Source organism: Taurulus bubalis, assembly GCF_910589615.1.
Source record: "Taurulus bubalis genome assembly, chromosome: 17".
Lineage (NCBI taxonomy): Eukaryota > Metazoa > Chordata > Actinopteri > Perciformes > Cottidae > Taurulus > Taurulus bubalis.
This window is the reverse complement of record NC_136605.1, coordinates 1,527,211-1,540,663: the sequence shown is the minus strand read 5'-3', so window position 1 is coordinate 1,540,663 and position 13,453 is coordinate 1,527,211. Positions and strand designations below refer to the sequence as shown.

Genomic DNA, 13,453 nt, shown 5'->3' with positions numbered 1-13,453 from the left:
ATATTACCCCACTAGAGAGCTCATAGTACGAGATTACCCCACTAGAGAGTTTATAGTACCATATTACCCCACTAGAGAGCTCATAGTACCATATTACCCCACTAGAGAGCTCATAGTACCATATTACCCCACTAGAGAGCTCATAGTACCATATTACCCCACTAGAGAGTTTATAGTACCATATTACCCTACTATAGAGCTTATAGTACCATATTACCCCACTAGAGAGCTCATGGTACCATATTACCCCACTATAGAGCTCATGGTACCATATTACCCCACTATAGAGCTTATAGTACCATATTACCCCACTAGAGAGCTCATAGTACCATGTTACCCTACTAGAGAGTTTATAGTACCATGTTACCCCACTAGAGAGCTTATAGTACCATGTTACCCCACTAGAGAGCTCATAGTACCATATTACCCCACTAGAGAGTGTATAGTACCAGATTACCCCACTAGAGAGCTCATAGTACCATATTACCCCACTAGAGAGTGTATAGTACCAGATTACCCCACTAGAGAGCTCATAGTACCATATTACCCCAATAGAGAGCTCATAGTACCATATTACCCCACTAGAGAGCTCATAGTACCATATTACCCCAATAGAGAGCTCATAGTACCATATTACTCCAATAGAGAGCTCATAGTACCATATTACCCCACTAGAGAGCTCATAATACCATATTACCCCAATAGAGAGCTCATAGTACCATATTACCCCACTAGAGAGTAGAGAGCTTATAGGCAAAGCAAGTTCATTTGACGCACATTTCAACAACAAGGCGATTCAAAGTGCTTCTCATAAAACCATTAAAAGCATCAAAACATAATGCAGAGAAAACAGGATTTAAAAAAAGTTAAGAAAACAGTAAAACAGTAAAAAAGCTAAATACAAATTGAATACAAGTTGCAGTGCAGCTTAAGAAATAAAATGCAGTAGTGAGATGCAGCAATTGAATCTGGATCAATTCAAGCTAGCAGCAAACAGAAAACTCTTCAATGTGGACTTAAAGGAGCTGAGGGTCTCAGCAGACCTGCAGCTTTCAGGGACCTTGTTGATTTGTGGAGCAGAAAAGCTGAACACTGCTTCTCTGTGTTTAGTTCTGACTCTTGGAACAGAAAGTAGACCAATACCAGGTGACCAAGACCAGTCCCAGACCACCTGAGGGGTCTGATGGTTCATAAGGTAGACCAGTCCCAGACCACCTGAGGGTCAGGACGGTTCATAAGGTAGACCAGTCCCAGACCACCTGAGGGGTCAGGATGGTTCATAAGGTAGACCAGTCCCAGACCACCAGAGGGGTCAGGACGGTTCATAAGGTAGACCAGTCCCAGACCACCTGAGGGGTCAGGATGGTTCATAAGGTAGACCAGTTCCAGACCACCAGAGGGGTCAGGACGGTTCATAAGGTAGACCAGTCCCAGACCACCTGAGGGGTCAGGATGGTTCATAAGGTAGACCAGTCCCAGACCACCAGAGGGGTCAGGATGGTTCATAAGGTAGACCAGTTCCAGACCACCAGAGGGGTCAGGATGGTTCAAAACCCTTTACAAACAGTGGGGAGAGGGATCCTCCTCTGTTGCTCTCCTGAAGGGTTCTTCCTGTTTTCCTGATCCGATGTGGGGTCCTAGGACAGGATGCTATGTTACAGACTGTAAAGCCCTCTGAGGGTATTTTGTGATTTTGGGCTATACAAAATAAACTGAATTGATTGAAGACATATTTGAACCACTGTGGTCTGGGACCTCAATGCATCCGGACCGGCTCAAGGGTTTCCCCCCCAAAAATAGTACTTAACTTTACATATTCTCGACTACATGAGAAACAACAAAATACGCAATCAAGTGAAAGTTACAGATCAGTATTGATTCACAAAGAACCCACAACCTGTACTCAGATTTTGACAACAAATTACAAAACTCTTCATTAGTATATGGAATTGCATTGCTCTTCTCAATATGTAGATATTGAATAAGAACATTTGTCCATACATGTATAAGAAGAAGCTAAGTGGTGTGTCATGCTCTTGCTATGGATGGTGTGTAAAGCTCAGATGGTGGAGGATGCATGTTTCAGACAGCTTCTTGTTCCTGGTGCTTTGTATATTGGATACATGAGTTTCAGAGAGCTCTACGTCATTAACGTGAGCAGCGCTTTCCTCAAAGACCTGTTGTATACCACTGTATGCATGTAGTCTGCCATCTGGTGGAGTTTCCCAGCACTTCAGGCAGGAGACCGGATGTAATTACCATATTCAAAATGGCCGCCGTCACAAAGTTACTCGTTCGTCTTTTCCAGGGAAATCATTGGTGATTTTGAAAAGGTTATGGTAAGAATTACTTTTATATTGTTACTAATATTTCAACATGAATAGTTACTGTATTGAAGCAACCTATAATTGCGTAATGTTTCGTTCCTTATTTGATAGTAAAGTTGTTTTGAAAGCACCTGTATCAGATATGATATACAGCAGGTATTTAAAGTATTGTATTTAATTTAATTATAATAATCTGGATTATGCCATATCAAAATGCCAAACATTTAAGGTTAAGGTTTTTATAGATAATAACAAAATCCTTGGCTATCATAATCTTTTGTTATATTGCCTAATTATGAAAAGAAATTCAGAGTAAACAATCAGTTGTTTGTTGTTTACCTTTAGATGGCTAAAAGGTGCAGCGTTGAAATGTAAAGTCCATATTTTGGACAGAAACTGTTTTTTGCCGACCACAATTCAAACTAAAAGGCTCTAAAAGGGTTCCTGTTGGGGAGAAATAAACACAAACCAACTGAAATGTTCCAAATGTTCCAAAAGCAATGCACATAACTTGTAATTGTTTCTAAAATAAACATTGTTCTGATCAATACATTGACAAATATTCCTGATGTATCAAATGTGATGCAAAAAATATACCATATACGTAAATGCATTATTTTTTTAATTATTATTATTTGTTGACTAAAGGTCCAATAAACACTTCAATTTAAAAAAATAAATAATTTTCTGAATATTATTTGATGGGCCAGGCTTCACAGGGCTGGCATTTTGCATTGTGCATGTCAGAAATGTAGAGGCTTCAAGATGATAAATGAAATTATTATTTTTTTTATTTTCTGCACTTGATTCAATCATACCTCCCCCAAATGATGTCTTCAGCCATGCAGAAGCTCTTTGAGGCCACAGATACATTGAACAGATAGGTCTGAAGTTTAGCAGGCACAATGCTAGCAATGTAAGCTAACGAGCACTTAAGGTCCAGCAGAAGAACAGCTGTGGCAAAATTGTCAGTTAAAAAAACCTTCTAATCTAGTGCAGAGAAGCATGAAGGCCAGCGCCTTAGTGATTGTTTATTCAGTTCAGGGCGTGTGTCTGGTACATGGTAGCACAAAGGAATGGACACATGGAATACACATCTGGTCGGAAAGTTTATTGTTGACCTCGTGAAAATGAAACAGAAGCGTTCAGCTGCTTTGCATGCCGAGCCAGCAACACATTTTGTTGATGAAGATCTTGACATTGAAAGCTCTGAAAAAGCAAGAAGTGGATGCATGTTGTTTACTGTGGGCTAGAGTGGATTTAAATATGGTCGTATTCAATATGTCAATCGTTTTATAGCAGGATCCAATCTTTTATTTACGCTAGAAGGCAACAGTTGTTTTGCTTTCTCAAAGGATTCATGTCTTCCTATCACCTGACTCTGGACCAAACCACTTTCTCCCTGTTCCTTCTTTACCCAGATCTCCATCTGTCTACACTCCTTTGAATGACAGAACATCATGATCTGAGCCAGTTGATGTCATATGCCAGTCCTATTGCATTGTAAGTATTGTGCTGGGTTGCTGCTGGTAGCAATATGAGGACACAGTGTTAGATAAATAACTTAACAAGTTACCCTCATATTTACAACAGAAACAGGAGTTTTAAATGTGCTGGAAAGCTGCCACGCCTTCCCTAAACATGTGGAGAAGCTCAGGGTCGACTGTGAAAATGCTATTTGAGAATTGTAAACATTGCTTTACGCATGTTTACCCTCCACAGCCCCGTCACTATCAGGTCGTCTTACGATTGGCCCGTTTCTTTTTAAGGCGGGTCTTCAGGGCCAGAAGGTCAATGTAGAGGGTCTGGTTGAGGACGGACGAGGCGCAGAGCAGTCCGCCGTGCAGCGCCCCTGCCATGCCGTTACAGAACACGTCCTGACCTGCACACACCGACACACACAGTCATTCAGCAGCCGCCTACAGCCGTCTGCTCGGCTGATGCTACAGCAGCTCACCTGTCAGGTAGAGGCCATCGATTGGCGTCTGTGGGCGCGTCCTGGCCACCGTGTCTGGATTGAAGCGGTCCAGGTTGTGTTCAGCGCCGTACATCTCCCCTCTTGGAGCGCCCAAATAGTGCACATTGGTGAGAGGAGTGGCAGCATCCACCATCACCACCTGAGATAAACACACATGCTATTATACTTGTATATATTTGCACTTGGTAATGTGTACATACAGTGAAGAAAACGAAAAGAACAACTTAGATAAAATACTGAATACACCACACTGAGGACGGATGTGGCAAAGACTCGAAAGCCCCAGGATTAAAGCTAGTAAGTGAACCTTGAGTTTGGATGCATTACCTTGTCCCGCAGTTGAGGGAAGATGGTCAGGGCCCAGTCCAGCATCTCTTGGGCCATGCCGTTCTTCATGTCCACGTAGTTCTGTCCCCTCTTGCCGAGCTTGGTGCCCTCCCATTCCTCAAACCACTCATAGCGAGCCATGGTGAGCAACGTCATGCAGGACTTACCTGCAGAGAGATCACAAGGGGAAAAGAGATGGATGATGATATGGCTCATGTCAACAGCAGATTCTGTTTGGGTACTGTGAATCAGGCCTCATTCCGAATGGAGCATTTTACAATTAAAGACGTGGGAATTGCCGGTTATTCTGGTTGAAGGAGCATTCTTTAGACATGTAAACAACACATTCAAAATATGCATCTCAAGAGGGTTTTTTACAGCATAGCCTCTTTCCTGCTTACGGCTAGCTCTGTTCACGGCTAGCTCTGTTGGCTAGCTCTGTTCATGGCTAACTCTGTTCATGGCTAGCTCTGTTTACGGCTAGCTCTGTTTACGGCTAGCTCTGTTCACGGCTAGCTCTGTTCACAGCTAGCTCTGTTTACGGCTAACTCTATTCACGGCTAGCTCTGTTGGTTAGCTCTGTTTACGGCCAACTCTGTTTACGGCCAGCTCTGTTTACGGCCAGCTCTGTTTACGGCCAGCTCTGTTTACGGCCAGCTCTGTTTACGACTAGCTCTGTTCACGGCTAGCTCTGTTGGTTAGCTCTGTTTACGGCCAGCTCTGTTTACGGCCAGCTCTGTTTACGGCCAGCTCTGTTTACGGCCAGCTCTGTTTACGGCTAGCTCTGTTCAGCGTCTCATGTTACATTTATTATTTGGGATATATAATTTAGCTGCTTTAAAATCTTACAGGGTTCTGATTTGATGTCACACTAACACGCGTGTGGACATGTGTGTGTTACCAGTCACCTGGCTGTCTGATACTGGATGTGGGATCTTTAGCTGATGGGAAGGTGATGAACATCATAGGAATGTTTCCCAAAACCTGCTCTGCACTCAGAGAAGAGTAGCGCTCCATGCTGCACACACAAGCACAACAGGGATGTGATCAAATAACATGGGACATGTTAGACTCAAACAGCATCAACATATCTATATATCTATATATCTATATATATATATATATATATATATATATATATATATATATATATATATATATATATATATATATATATTTCTTTATTAAAACCTACAGGGTGTCCAAGTCATTGTCTTTATACATCCAGAAGTTGGTGGAAACAATGCCGAGCTCCTCTTTGGTTCCATCCAGACCAACAAAGACCAAGAAGGAACCCATGCCATGACGCACCAGGCCCAGCAGGGACTGGACCTCTACACACACACACACACACACACACACACACACACACACACACACACACACACACACACACACACACACACACACACACACACACACACACACACACACACACACACACACACACACACACACACAAACTCATTAGAGGAAGTACGCAGTATTAACGGTAGTGAAAGAGAAAAGGTTGGATGTAACCTCAGTTACCTGGTTTGTGCTGAACAGCTTGAGGCAGAAACTTCTGGAAGGTGTTGAAGATTCCAGCGTTGGAAATGACCACAGGGGCATGGACCTCGATCTCCTCTTGTCCCTTCAGCACCGTCACACCTGACACACATCCACACAGTTTGCATCATGTTGTGGCCTGTGGTGATGCGGCCATCAGGCCTCGACCTAACAACACGACATCTTTGACTAGAGCCATGCAGGACGGACACGGGGTGGGAAGGGAAATGCTCAAATGCAGTCATGCTCTTGGTCAGTTTTCAGTCAAGTCCTGTGATTTGGAACGTGCTCATTAATGGAGGCTTCTTGAACCCAAAGAAGATGAGAAGCTAAAGGAGTCCCTGAGGACTCTGGCCAATGAGAGGCCTCTTGAACCCTAATGCCGTGTTCACACCGGACGCGACGCGAATTTGCGGCACCGCGTCCACCGCGGAAGTTTACTCGCGCGAGTAGAAAGAGGGTGTTCACACCAAACGCGAATTCGCGGCGCGACCAAAGGGGCGTGGCTTAGCTCTGTTGCTTGCCTCTGTGAGAGACAAGTGACGAAGCTTTCATTTCCGCTATCGACCATGGAATAAATAACCACTAGTTCTGCTTCATACTTGTTGTGGAAGTCCCAAACATGTCGGAACATGAAACGCCCTCGTGTTCGGGTTCATAACATCATCCGTAGCCGCACACAGCTCGGTGAATTTCACCGACTCCTCCAGGAACTGCGTCTCGCGTATCTTCGTAAAAACGATACCGATTATGCCATCCACCATGGAAATAACCACCAGTTCTGCTTTATACTTTTTGTGTAAACTCCACATATGTCGGAACATCAAACTCCATGGTGTCTGGGTTCATACTATTATCCGTAGTCCCACAACAGCGTCTCAATGAAGCCGCTGTCAGCGCTGGTTCAGGCGGAGCAGCAGCAGTTTCATTCAGAAACGGGGAGACGGCGGTGGTGACGGGCGGAGCTTCTCAACGCTGATTCTCAACGCTGATTGGCTGACGCAACTTTGCGTCACGCGATTTCCCCGCCAGAGTTGGGAGAATTCAACTCACGCAAATTCGCGCCGCATCCTTCGCTTTGTTCGCCCCAGGGCAAACGTTCTGTTCGCGCCGCCTCCAACGCGTCTATCTCGCCGCACATTCGCAAATTCGCGCCGCAGCGCGTCTGTGGATTGACTTAACATGTAAACTGGTCGCACCGCAAATTCGCGTCGCGTCCGGTGTGAACTCTAAGAAGATGAGAAGCTAAAGGAGCCTCTGAAAACTCTGGCCAATGAGAGGCCTTTGTCTGAACCCTAAGAAGAGTGGCTCTGAGATGAAGGGAGAGGAGTCTCTGAGGACCCTGACCAATGAGAGGCCTCTCACCAAAGGCCCTGCCCTGCTGGTTGAGCAGGATGCGCTGCACCGGAGCCCGGACCAGCACGGCGCCGCCCGCCTGCTGGATGACGGGGATGATGTGGAACGCAAACTCACTGGCGCCCCCCACTGGGTAGTAGGCGCCGCGCTTGTAGTGGTGCAGCAGCAGAGCGTTGATGAGGAAGCTGGAGTCCTTAGGAGGGACGCCTATGAGGAGAGGAGGAGCTTCAGGAGGGCGAGTGAGTGTGTGTGTGTGTGTGTGTGTGTGTGTGTGTGTGTGTGTGTGTGTGTGTGTGTGAGAGAGAGAGAGATAGAGAGTGTGTGAGTGTGAGAGTGTGTGTGTGTGTGTCTCTGTGTGAGTGCTTCACCATAGAACAGGTATGCAGAGTGAGTGTGTGTTCACCATAGAACAGGTATGCAGAGTGTGTGTGTGTGTGTTCACCATAGAACAGGTAAGCTGTGTGTGTGTGTGTGTGTGCTCGCTTCAACATAGAACAGGTAAACAGTGTGTGTGTGTGTGTTCACTATAGAACAGATAAGCAGTGTGTGTGTGTGTGTGTGTGTGTGTGTGTGTGTGTGTGTGTGTGTGTGTGCTTCAACATACAACAGGTAAGCAGTGTGTGTGTGTGTGTTCACTATAGAACAGGTAAGCAGTGTGTGTGTGTGTGCTTCACCATAGAACAGGTAAGCAAAGAGTGTGTGTGTGTGTGTGTGTGTGTGTGTGTGTGTGTGTGTGTGTGTGTGTGTGTGTTCACCATAGAACAGGTAAGCTGTGTGTGTGCGCGCTTCAACATAGAACAGGTAAACAGTGTGTGTGTGTTCACTATAGAACAGGTAAGCTGTGTGTGTGTGTGTGTGCGCGCTTCAACATAGAACAGGTAAACAGTGTGTGTGTGTGTTCACTATAGAACAGATAAGCTGTGTGTGTGTGTGTGTGTGTGTGTGTGTGCTTCAACATACAACAGGTAAGCAGTGTGTGTGTTCACTATAGAACAGGTAAGCAGTGTGTGTGTGTGTGCTTCACCATAGAACAGGTAAGCAAAGAGTGTGTGTGTGTGTGTGTGTGTGTGTGTGCGCGCGCGTGCGTGCGTGTGTGTGTGTGTGTGTGTGTGTGTGTTCACCATAGAACAGGTAAGCAGACAGCGCCTGCAGGTCCTTGTTCTTCGTGAGGCCGGACATCATCTCTGAATGGCTGGTGGTTGCTAGGCAGAACACGGAGGAGATGCGATCCAAAAGGCGGAATCGAATCAGGAAGCTAGCCAGCCAGTAAGGCATGATCTTCAGCATGGCGATGAGCGGCGTCCTCCGTGAGGCCAGCTGCAAGGGAGGTCATCAGCTCAGTATGATAATATCACATAAACACCTTCAACAAGGGAGGTCATCAGCTCAGTATGATATCACATACACACCTTCAACAAGGGAGGGCATCAGCTCAGTATGATAATACCACATGAACACCTTCAACAAGGGGACTGCAGGGTGTTAACGTGTTGAGACCGTCTGCACTAAAGAGTTGAGACCTCCTGCACTAAAGAGTTAAGACCTCCTGCAGACGGTTTAATGTACATTATAACAACATGTGAGTCCTTCAAGTTCCTCTTCATGGGCAGAGAGCAGATATCAATAAGACACATGGCTTCTCATGATGCAATCTGGGACAACAATGCACATGTTTGATCGTAGTTTGCACAACTAGTATTATTATTGTTATTGTTGTCATATTGATATGATCCATTTCCTAAAAGCTCTATTTCCTGTAGTGACGTGAAGAGACAAGTCAAGGCCTCAACACTGAGCTCTGGTTTTCAGATTGGATCTTACAGATGAACGTGTCTATGAACATGGAGTCTAACAAAGAGCTCTAGTGTTTCCTTAACTGTTTTAAATGTTAAATGTTTTAAATGTTTTCTTAACTGTTTTTAAATCTGCATTATGTTTTGATGCTTTTAATGGTTTTATGTGAAGCACTTTGAATCGCCTTGTTGTTGAAATGTGCTATACAAATAAACTTGCCTTACCTTGCCTTCCTGCTGGAGGAAGTGTTCAGCCTGAAGCCTAGTTTATGGTTCTCCGTCAGGTCGACGGCGTACCTACACCGTAGCTACGCCGTCGACGCAGACCCCTACACCGTAGCCTGACGCGCACCTCCAAAAAATCCTAACTACGCGTCGCGTTGACGCGGACCGCAAGCGCTGTGATTGGTCCGCTCAGAACGTAGTTTCCGGCAGTTGCTTTTTCCCAGCCTCGACCGGTTTAGTGGTCGTACAGACCACCTCCGCAAACGTCTTCTCTGTCGCCTGCGCTTCAACATTTGCAATATAAGCATTTGCGCTTCAATATTGATGAGCTCCAACTTTAATGCAGCCGCTCCAACTTGGTCGCCATTGTTTACTGTGACCGAAATTCGGCTATAACCCCTGAAACCACACAGCCACGCAGGCCCACCCCCCTGGTGGCATGGCGGTTAATTGCAGAGCAACGCGGTCCCTCGACGCAGAACTTCGAATGCTCAACGACGGCGTCACGTGACGGAGAACCATAAACTAGGCTTAAAGGGCTTAGACTACAGACAGCCGGGCGTCTTCCAACACCGCCCCCTAGTGGCAGCACGGAGAAGCAGAAAGGGAGCTGCCAGATGTTCATTGGGTCAAGTTGCTATAAACACAACCTGGTTCATCATTCCTCTCCAGCTCCTCCCATACCTTCATTAACCTCATGAATTCATCGATGGCCTTCTCCTCTCCTGGGAACTGCTTCTTCAGGCTGGAGGCCATCTCCGTCTTCCCTGCATGGATGTGGTACTCCCTGAGGGCGGCACAGGCATGGGGGAGAGAGTTAGATATCCTCAAAGGAGTGGACATGAAACATTTCAACATGGAAGTGTAGGAGCTTGAGGATGCCAGGCTCTGTTGCAGATGTTAGTCCTGGTAATGGATGCATGTGGAGGAAACCCAACGGTCAGTATACATGAGGTGATGCTGTCCCACCTGCGCCCCTCGTGCTGACCCAGGAACAGGGTGTCGAAGTGCGTCTCCAGCCGGGTGAACTGCAGCTGGCCCTCAGTGATCTGGTCCAGGGCCACGCGCAGCAGGCTGCCCTCGTGCAGCTGGCCCAGGTAGTGGATCCCTGGGGGAGACAGGGCTTTAGATGAAGATACTGGATTCTAAATCATAATAATGCATTAGTAGTGATGTATTGTTGATCAATAAATAATAATTCTAATTAAAGCTGCTCGCAGCTGTGACTGGGCCCTCGCTTCAAGCACCTCGGGGACACCGGCGGGTCGCTGGCTCTCCCGGCCTCGAACATCCGCCTGGCAGGCGAACGTTCTCGGACGGACGACTAAGAGAAGCAAGCCAAAGTATAGAAATATTTACTTCCTGTTGCCATTAGGTGGCACTATGACTCTAATTAAAAATTAGACTGCACATGTCTTCAGGCCTGGAGTCTCATCAAACATGTGAAACCTGGAAAGGATCTTGTCAAGTTCGTAAAAACGGTGGGCTTTCAGCCTAAAGGGGGCGCTATAGAGACATTTTCTCAAACTTTTGGTCGACACCCAAATTATATTAAAATTTTCGCCGAGTCGGATGGGAATAAGAATAATAATAATAATAATTAAAGCTGCTCGCAGATGTGACTGGGCCCTCGCTTCAAGCACGTCGGGGACGTATATATATATATATATATATATATATATATATATATATATACACAGAGGAAATTTGGCCTTTTCCAAGCTCCAGTAGAAGTCGGTAGGGAGAGAAACTGAAGCTGGTTCTTCAGAGATTCACTGCATCTCCATCAGTTCTAGTTCGGACTCTCTTCACTTCTTCTGCATCATCAGGAAGGGAGTCGAGACCAACTTGAATTCTTTCTCAATGGGAAAATTATGCGAAATAAATTATTATTTCGCATACATTTTGAAATGATCACACTGGAACATTCATTCTCTAAGTTGGAGTTTGGTAATAAAACATGAAAAGTCACTTGAGCTCCATAAAGGTGACTCAGCTCTGTGCTGCCCCTACAGGGCGCTTGGGTCATGGCAGCTGTGCTGCTACAAGAAGATGAAAGGACATGTCCACTGTATGTGCTCCACAGTGAACATGTTCACAGTGGAGCACATACACAGTGAACATGTTGACAGTGGAGCACATACACAGTGAACATGTTGACAGTGGAGCACATACACAGTGAACATGTTCACAGTGGACATGTTCACAGTGGAGCACATACACAGTGAACATGTTCACAGTGGACATGTTGACAGTGGAGCACATACACAGTGAACATGTTCACAGTGGAGCACATACGCAGCCACCATGCTGAGGTTCTTTGATATTCCTCACAGGATGTTTGTGTTGGACAGTTTCTCTTTACTTAAAGGAAACTGACTGATGCGTATCTATACAAACACATTGGAGCAGCTGTTCCCCATATCACGGGGTATGTGGGTTCATCTTCATCATCATCATCATCATCATCATCATCATCATCAGTGCCTTCTTACCCACATCAAACTCAAAGCCCTTGTTCTGGAAGGTGTGTGTGCAGCCTCCGGCCTGGTCGTGTTGCTCCAGGACTACGACCCTCTTGCCGGCTTTAGCCAGAAGCGCTGCTGCTGCCAAACCTCCGACTCCGCTGCCAATCACCACGGCGTCCAGAGCCGGGGGAACGCGGTCCACCCGGAACCCTGCAGGGGCAAAGGCTGTCAGGACCAGTGTGGGGGCGGGTCCACAAAGAGGCCTGTCATTCTACCATGATCCACCTAGCTGCACTAAACTAATGTGCACATACTGTGAGTGCAGGGCTCAGCCGGCTGTGAAACCTGAGGGACAGACATGTGAAGTCTACCTAACAACAAGACCACCCCAGAAACACCAGTGTTGCCATCTTTCATTGAAACCATCTGGAGCTGGTTGAAAACCACTTCTAGATTATTTGGTTCCTGCTGAGATGAAGAGCAGCTTTCTCTTGCATGTCTCACACTTGACCTCTCTGTTTGACCTCTGTTTGACCTGTAAGCCTTTCTATTCAAAACCATTTAAAGGATAACACTTGATTGAAAGTAGTTGTCACACTTGGATATTGGGTTGAAAGCTCTTGGTGGACGTTGATCCAATGCTCTGGTAATAGTCGTCCAGACTTCCAGACTCAAGAAGCATCAGAATCAAAGGTTCTTACCTCTCTTCAGCGCGTCGTCCCTCTGCCGGCTGTCGGTGACCAAAGGTCCTGGAGGCCTCAGGCACTTCTCGCTGAACACCTTGTACCGCTGCCCGGTGGTCAGGAAGAAGATGACCACCGCCAGCAGCAGCACACAGCTCACACCACCAAGAAGCCACCACATGGCGAGAAAGGAGGAGGTAGGACTGAGAGAAGAACCCTGGAAGAGAAGGGAGGAGGTAAGACTGAGAGAAGAACCCTGGAAGAGAAGGGAGGAGGTAGGACTGAGAGAAGAACCCTGGAAGAGAAGGGAGGAGGTAAGACTGAGAGAAGAACCCTGGAAGAGAAGGGAGGAGGTAGAACTGAGAGAAGAACCCTGGAAGAGAAGGGAGGAGGTAGGACTGAGAGAAGAACCCTGAAAGAGAATGGAGGAGGTAGGACTGCAGGTTTGTGAGAGAAGACAGATGTGAAGTCCTCCGACAAGGCGCTCCCTCAGAAAGAGCCTACAGGATAGACACAGTTAAAGTGAGGGGTGGAGAGCAGGACACACTTTTAAGGTCCAGGAAGGACATGCAACTTGTGACGTTTGGGAAATTCTGCCTCCATACGGCTGAGCAGATGGCCCATTCTCCACACCGAGGACACGAGACGGGCGGGAAGAGAGAGCGGCTTGTTGTCGCTCCTGAGCCTCCACCCGGCCCGTCGCCCGCATCCAGCACCAATCGGTTGCTCCTGCTGACGCCCGAGGGTG

At 46.5% G+C, this 13,453-nt stretch overlaps 1 protein-coding gene across 1 annotated transcript; it reads right to left on the bottom strand.

The window, feature by feature from the left end:
* Positions 1-3,423: 3,423 nt before the first annotated feature.
* On the bottom strand, positions 3,424-12,886 carry LOC306749697 (all-trans-retinol 13,14-reductase-like; the record flags this gene model as incomplete). Its single annotated transcript, XM_079233016.1, has 12 exons — positions 3,424-4,209; positions 4,285-4,444; positions 4,633-4,799; positions 5,541-5,650; positions 5,828-5,966; positions 6,163-6,282; positions 7,546-7,743; positions 8,658-8,853; positions 10,239-10,341; positions 10,524-10,662; positions 12,050-12,232; positions 12,724-12,886. The coding sequence occupies 12 exons, from the start codon at positions 12,884-12,886 to the stop codon at positions 4,061-4,063; spliced, it is 1,827 nt and encodes a 608-aa protein (XP_079089142.1). The 3' UTR covers positions 3,424-4,060.
* Between the last annotated feature and the right edge of the window lie 567 nt (positions 12,887-13,453).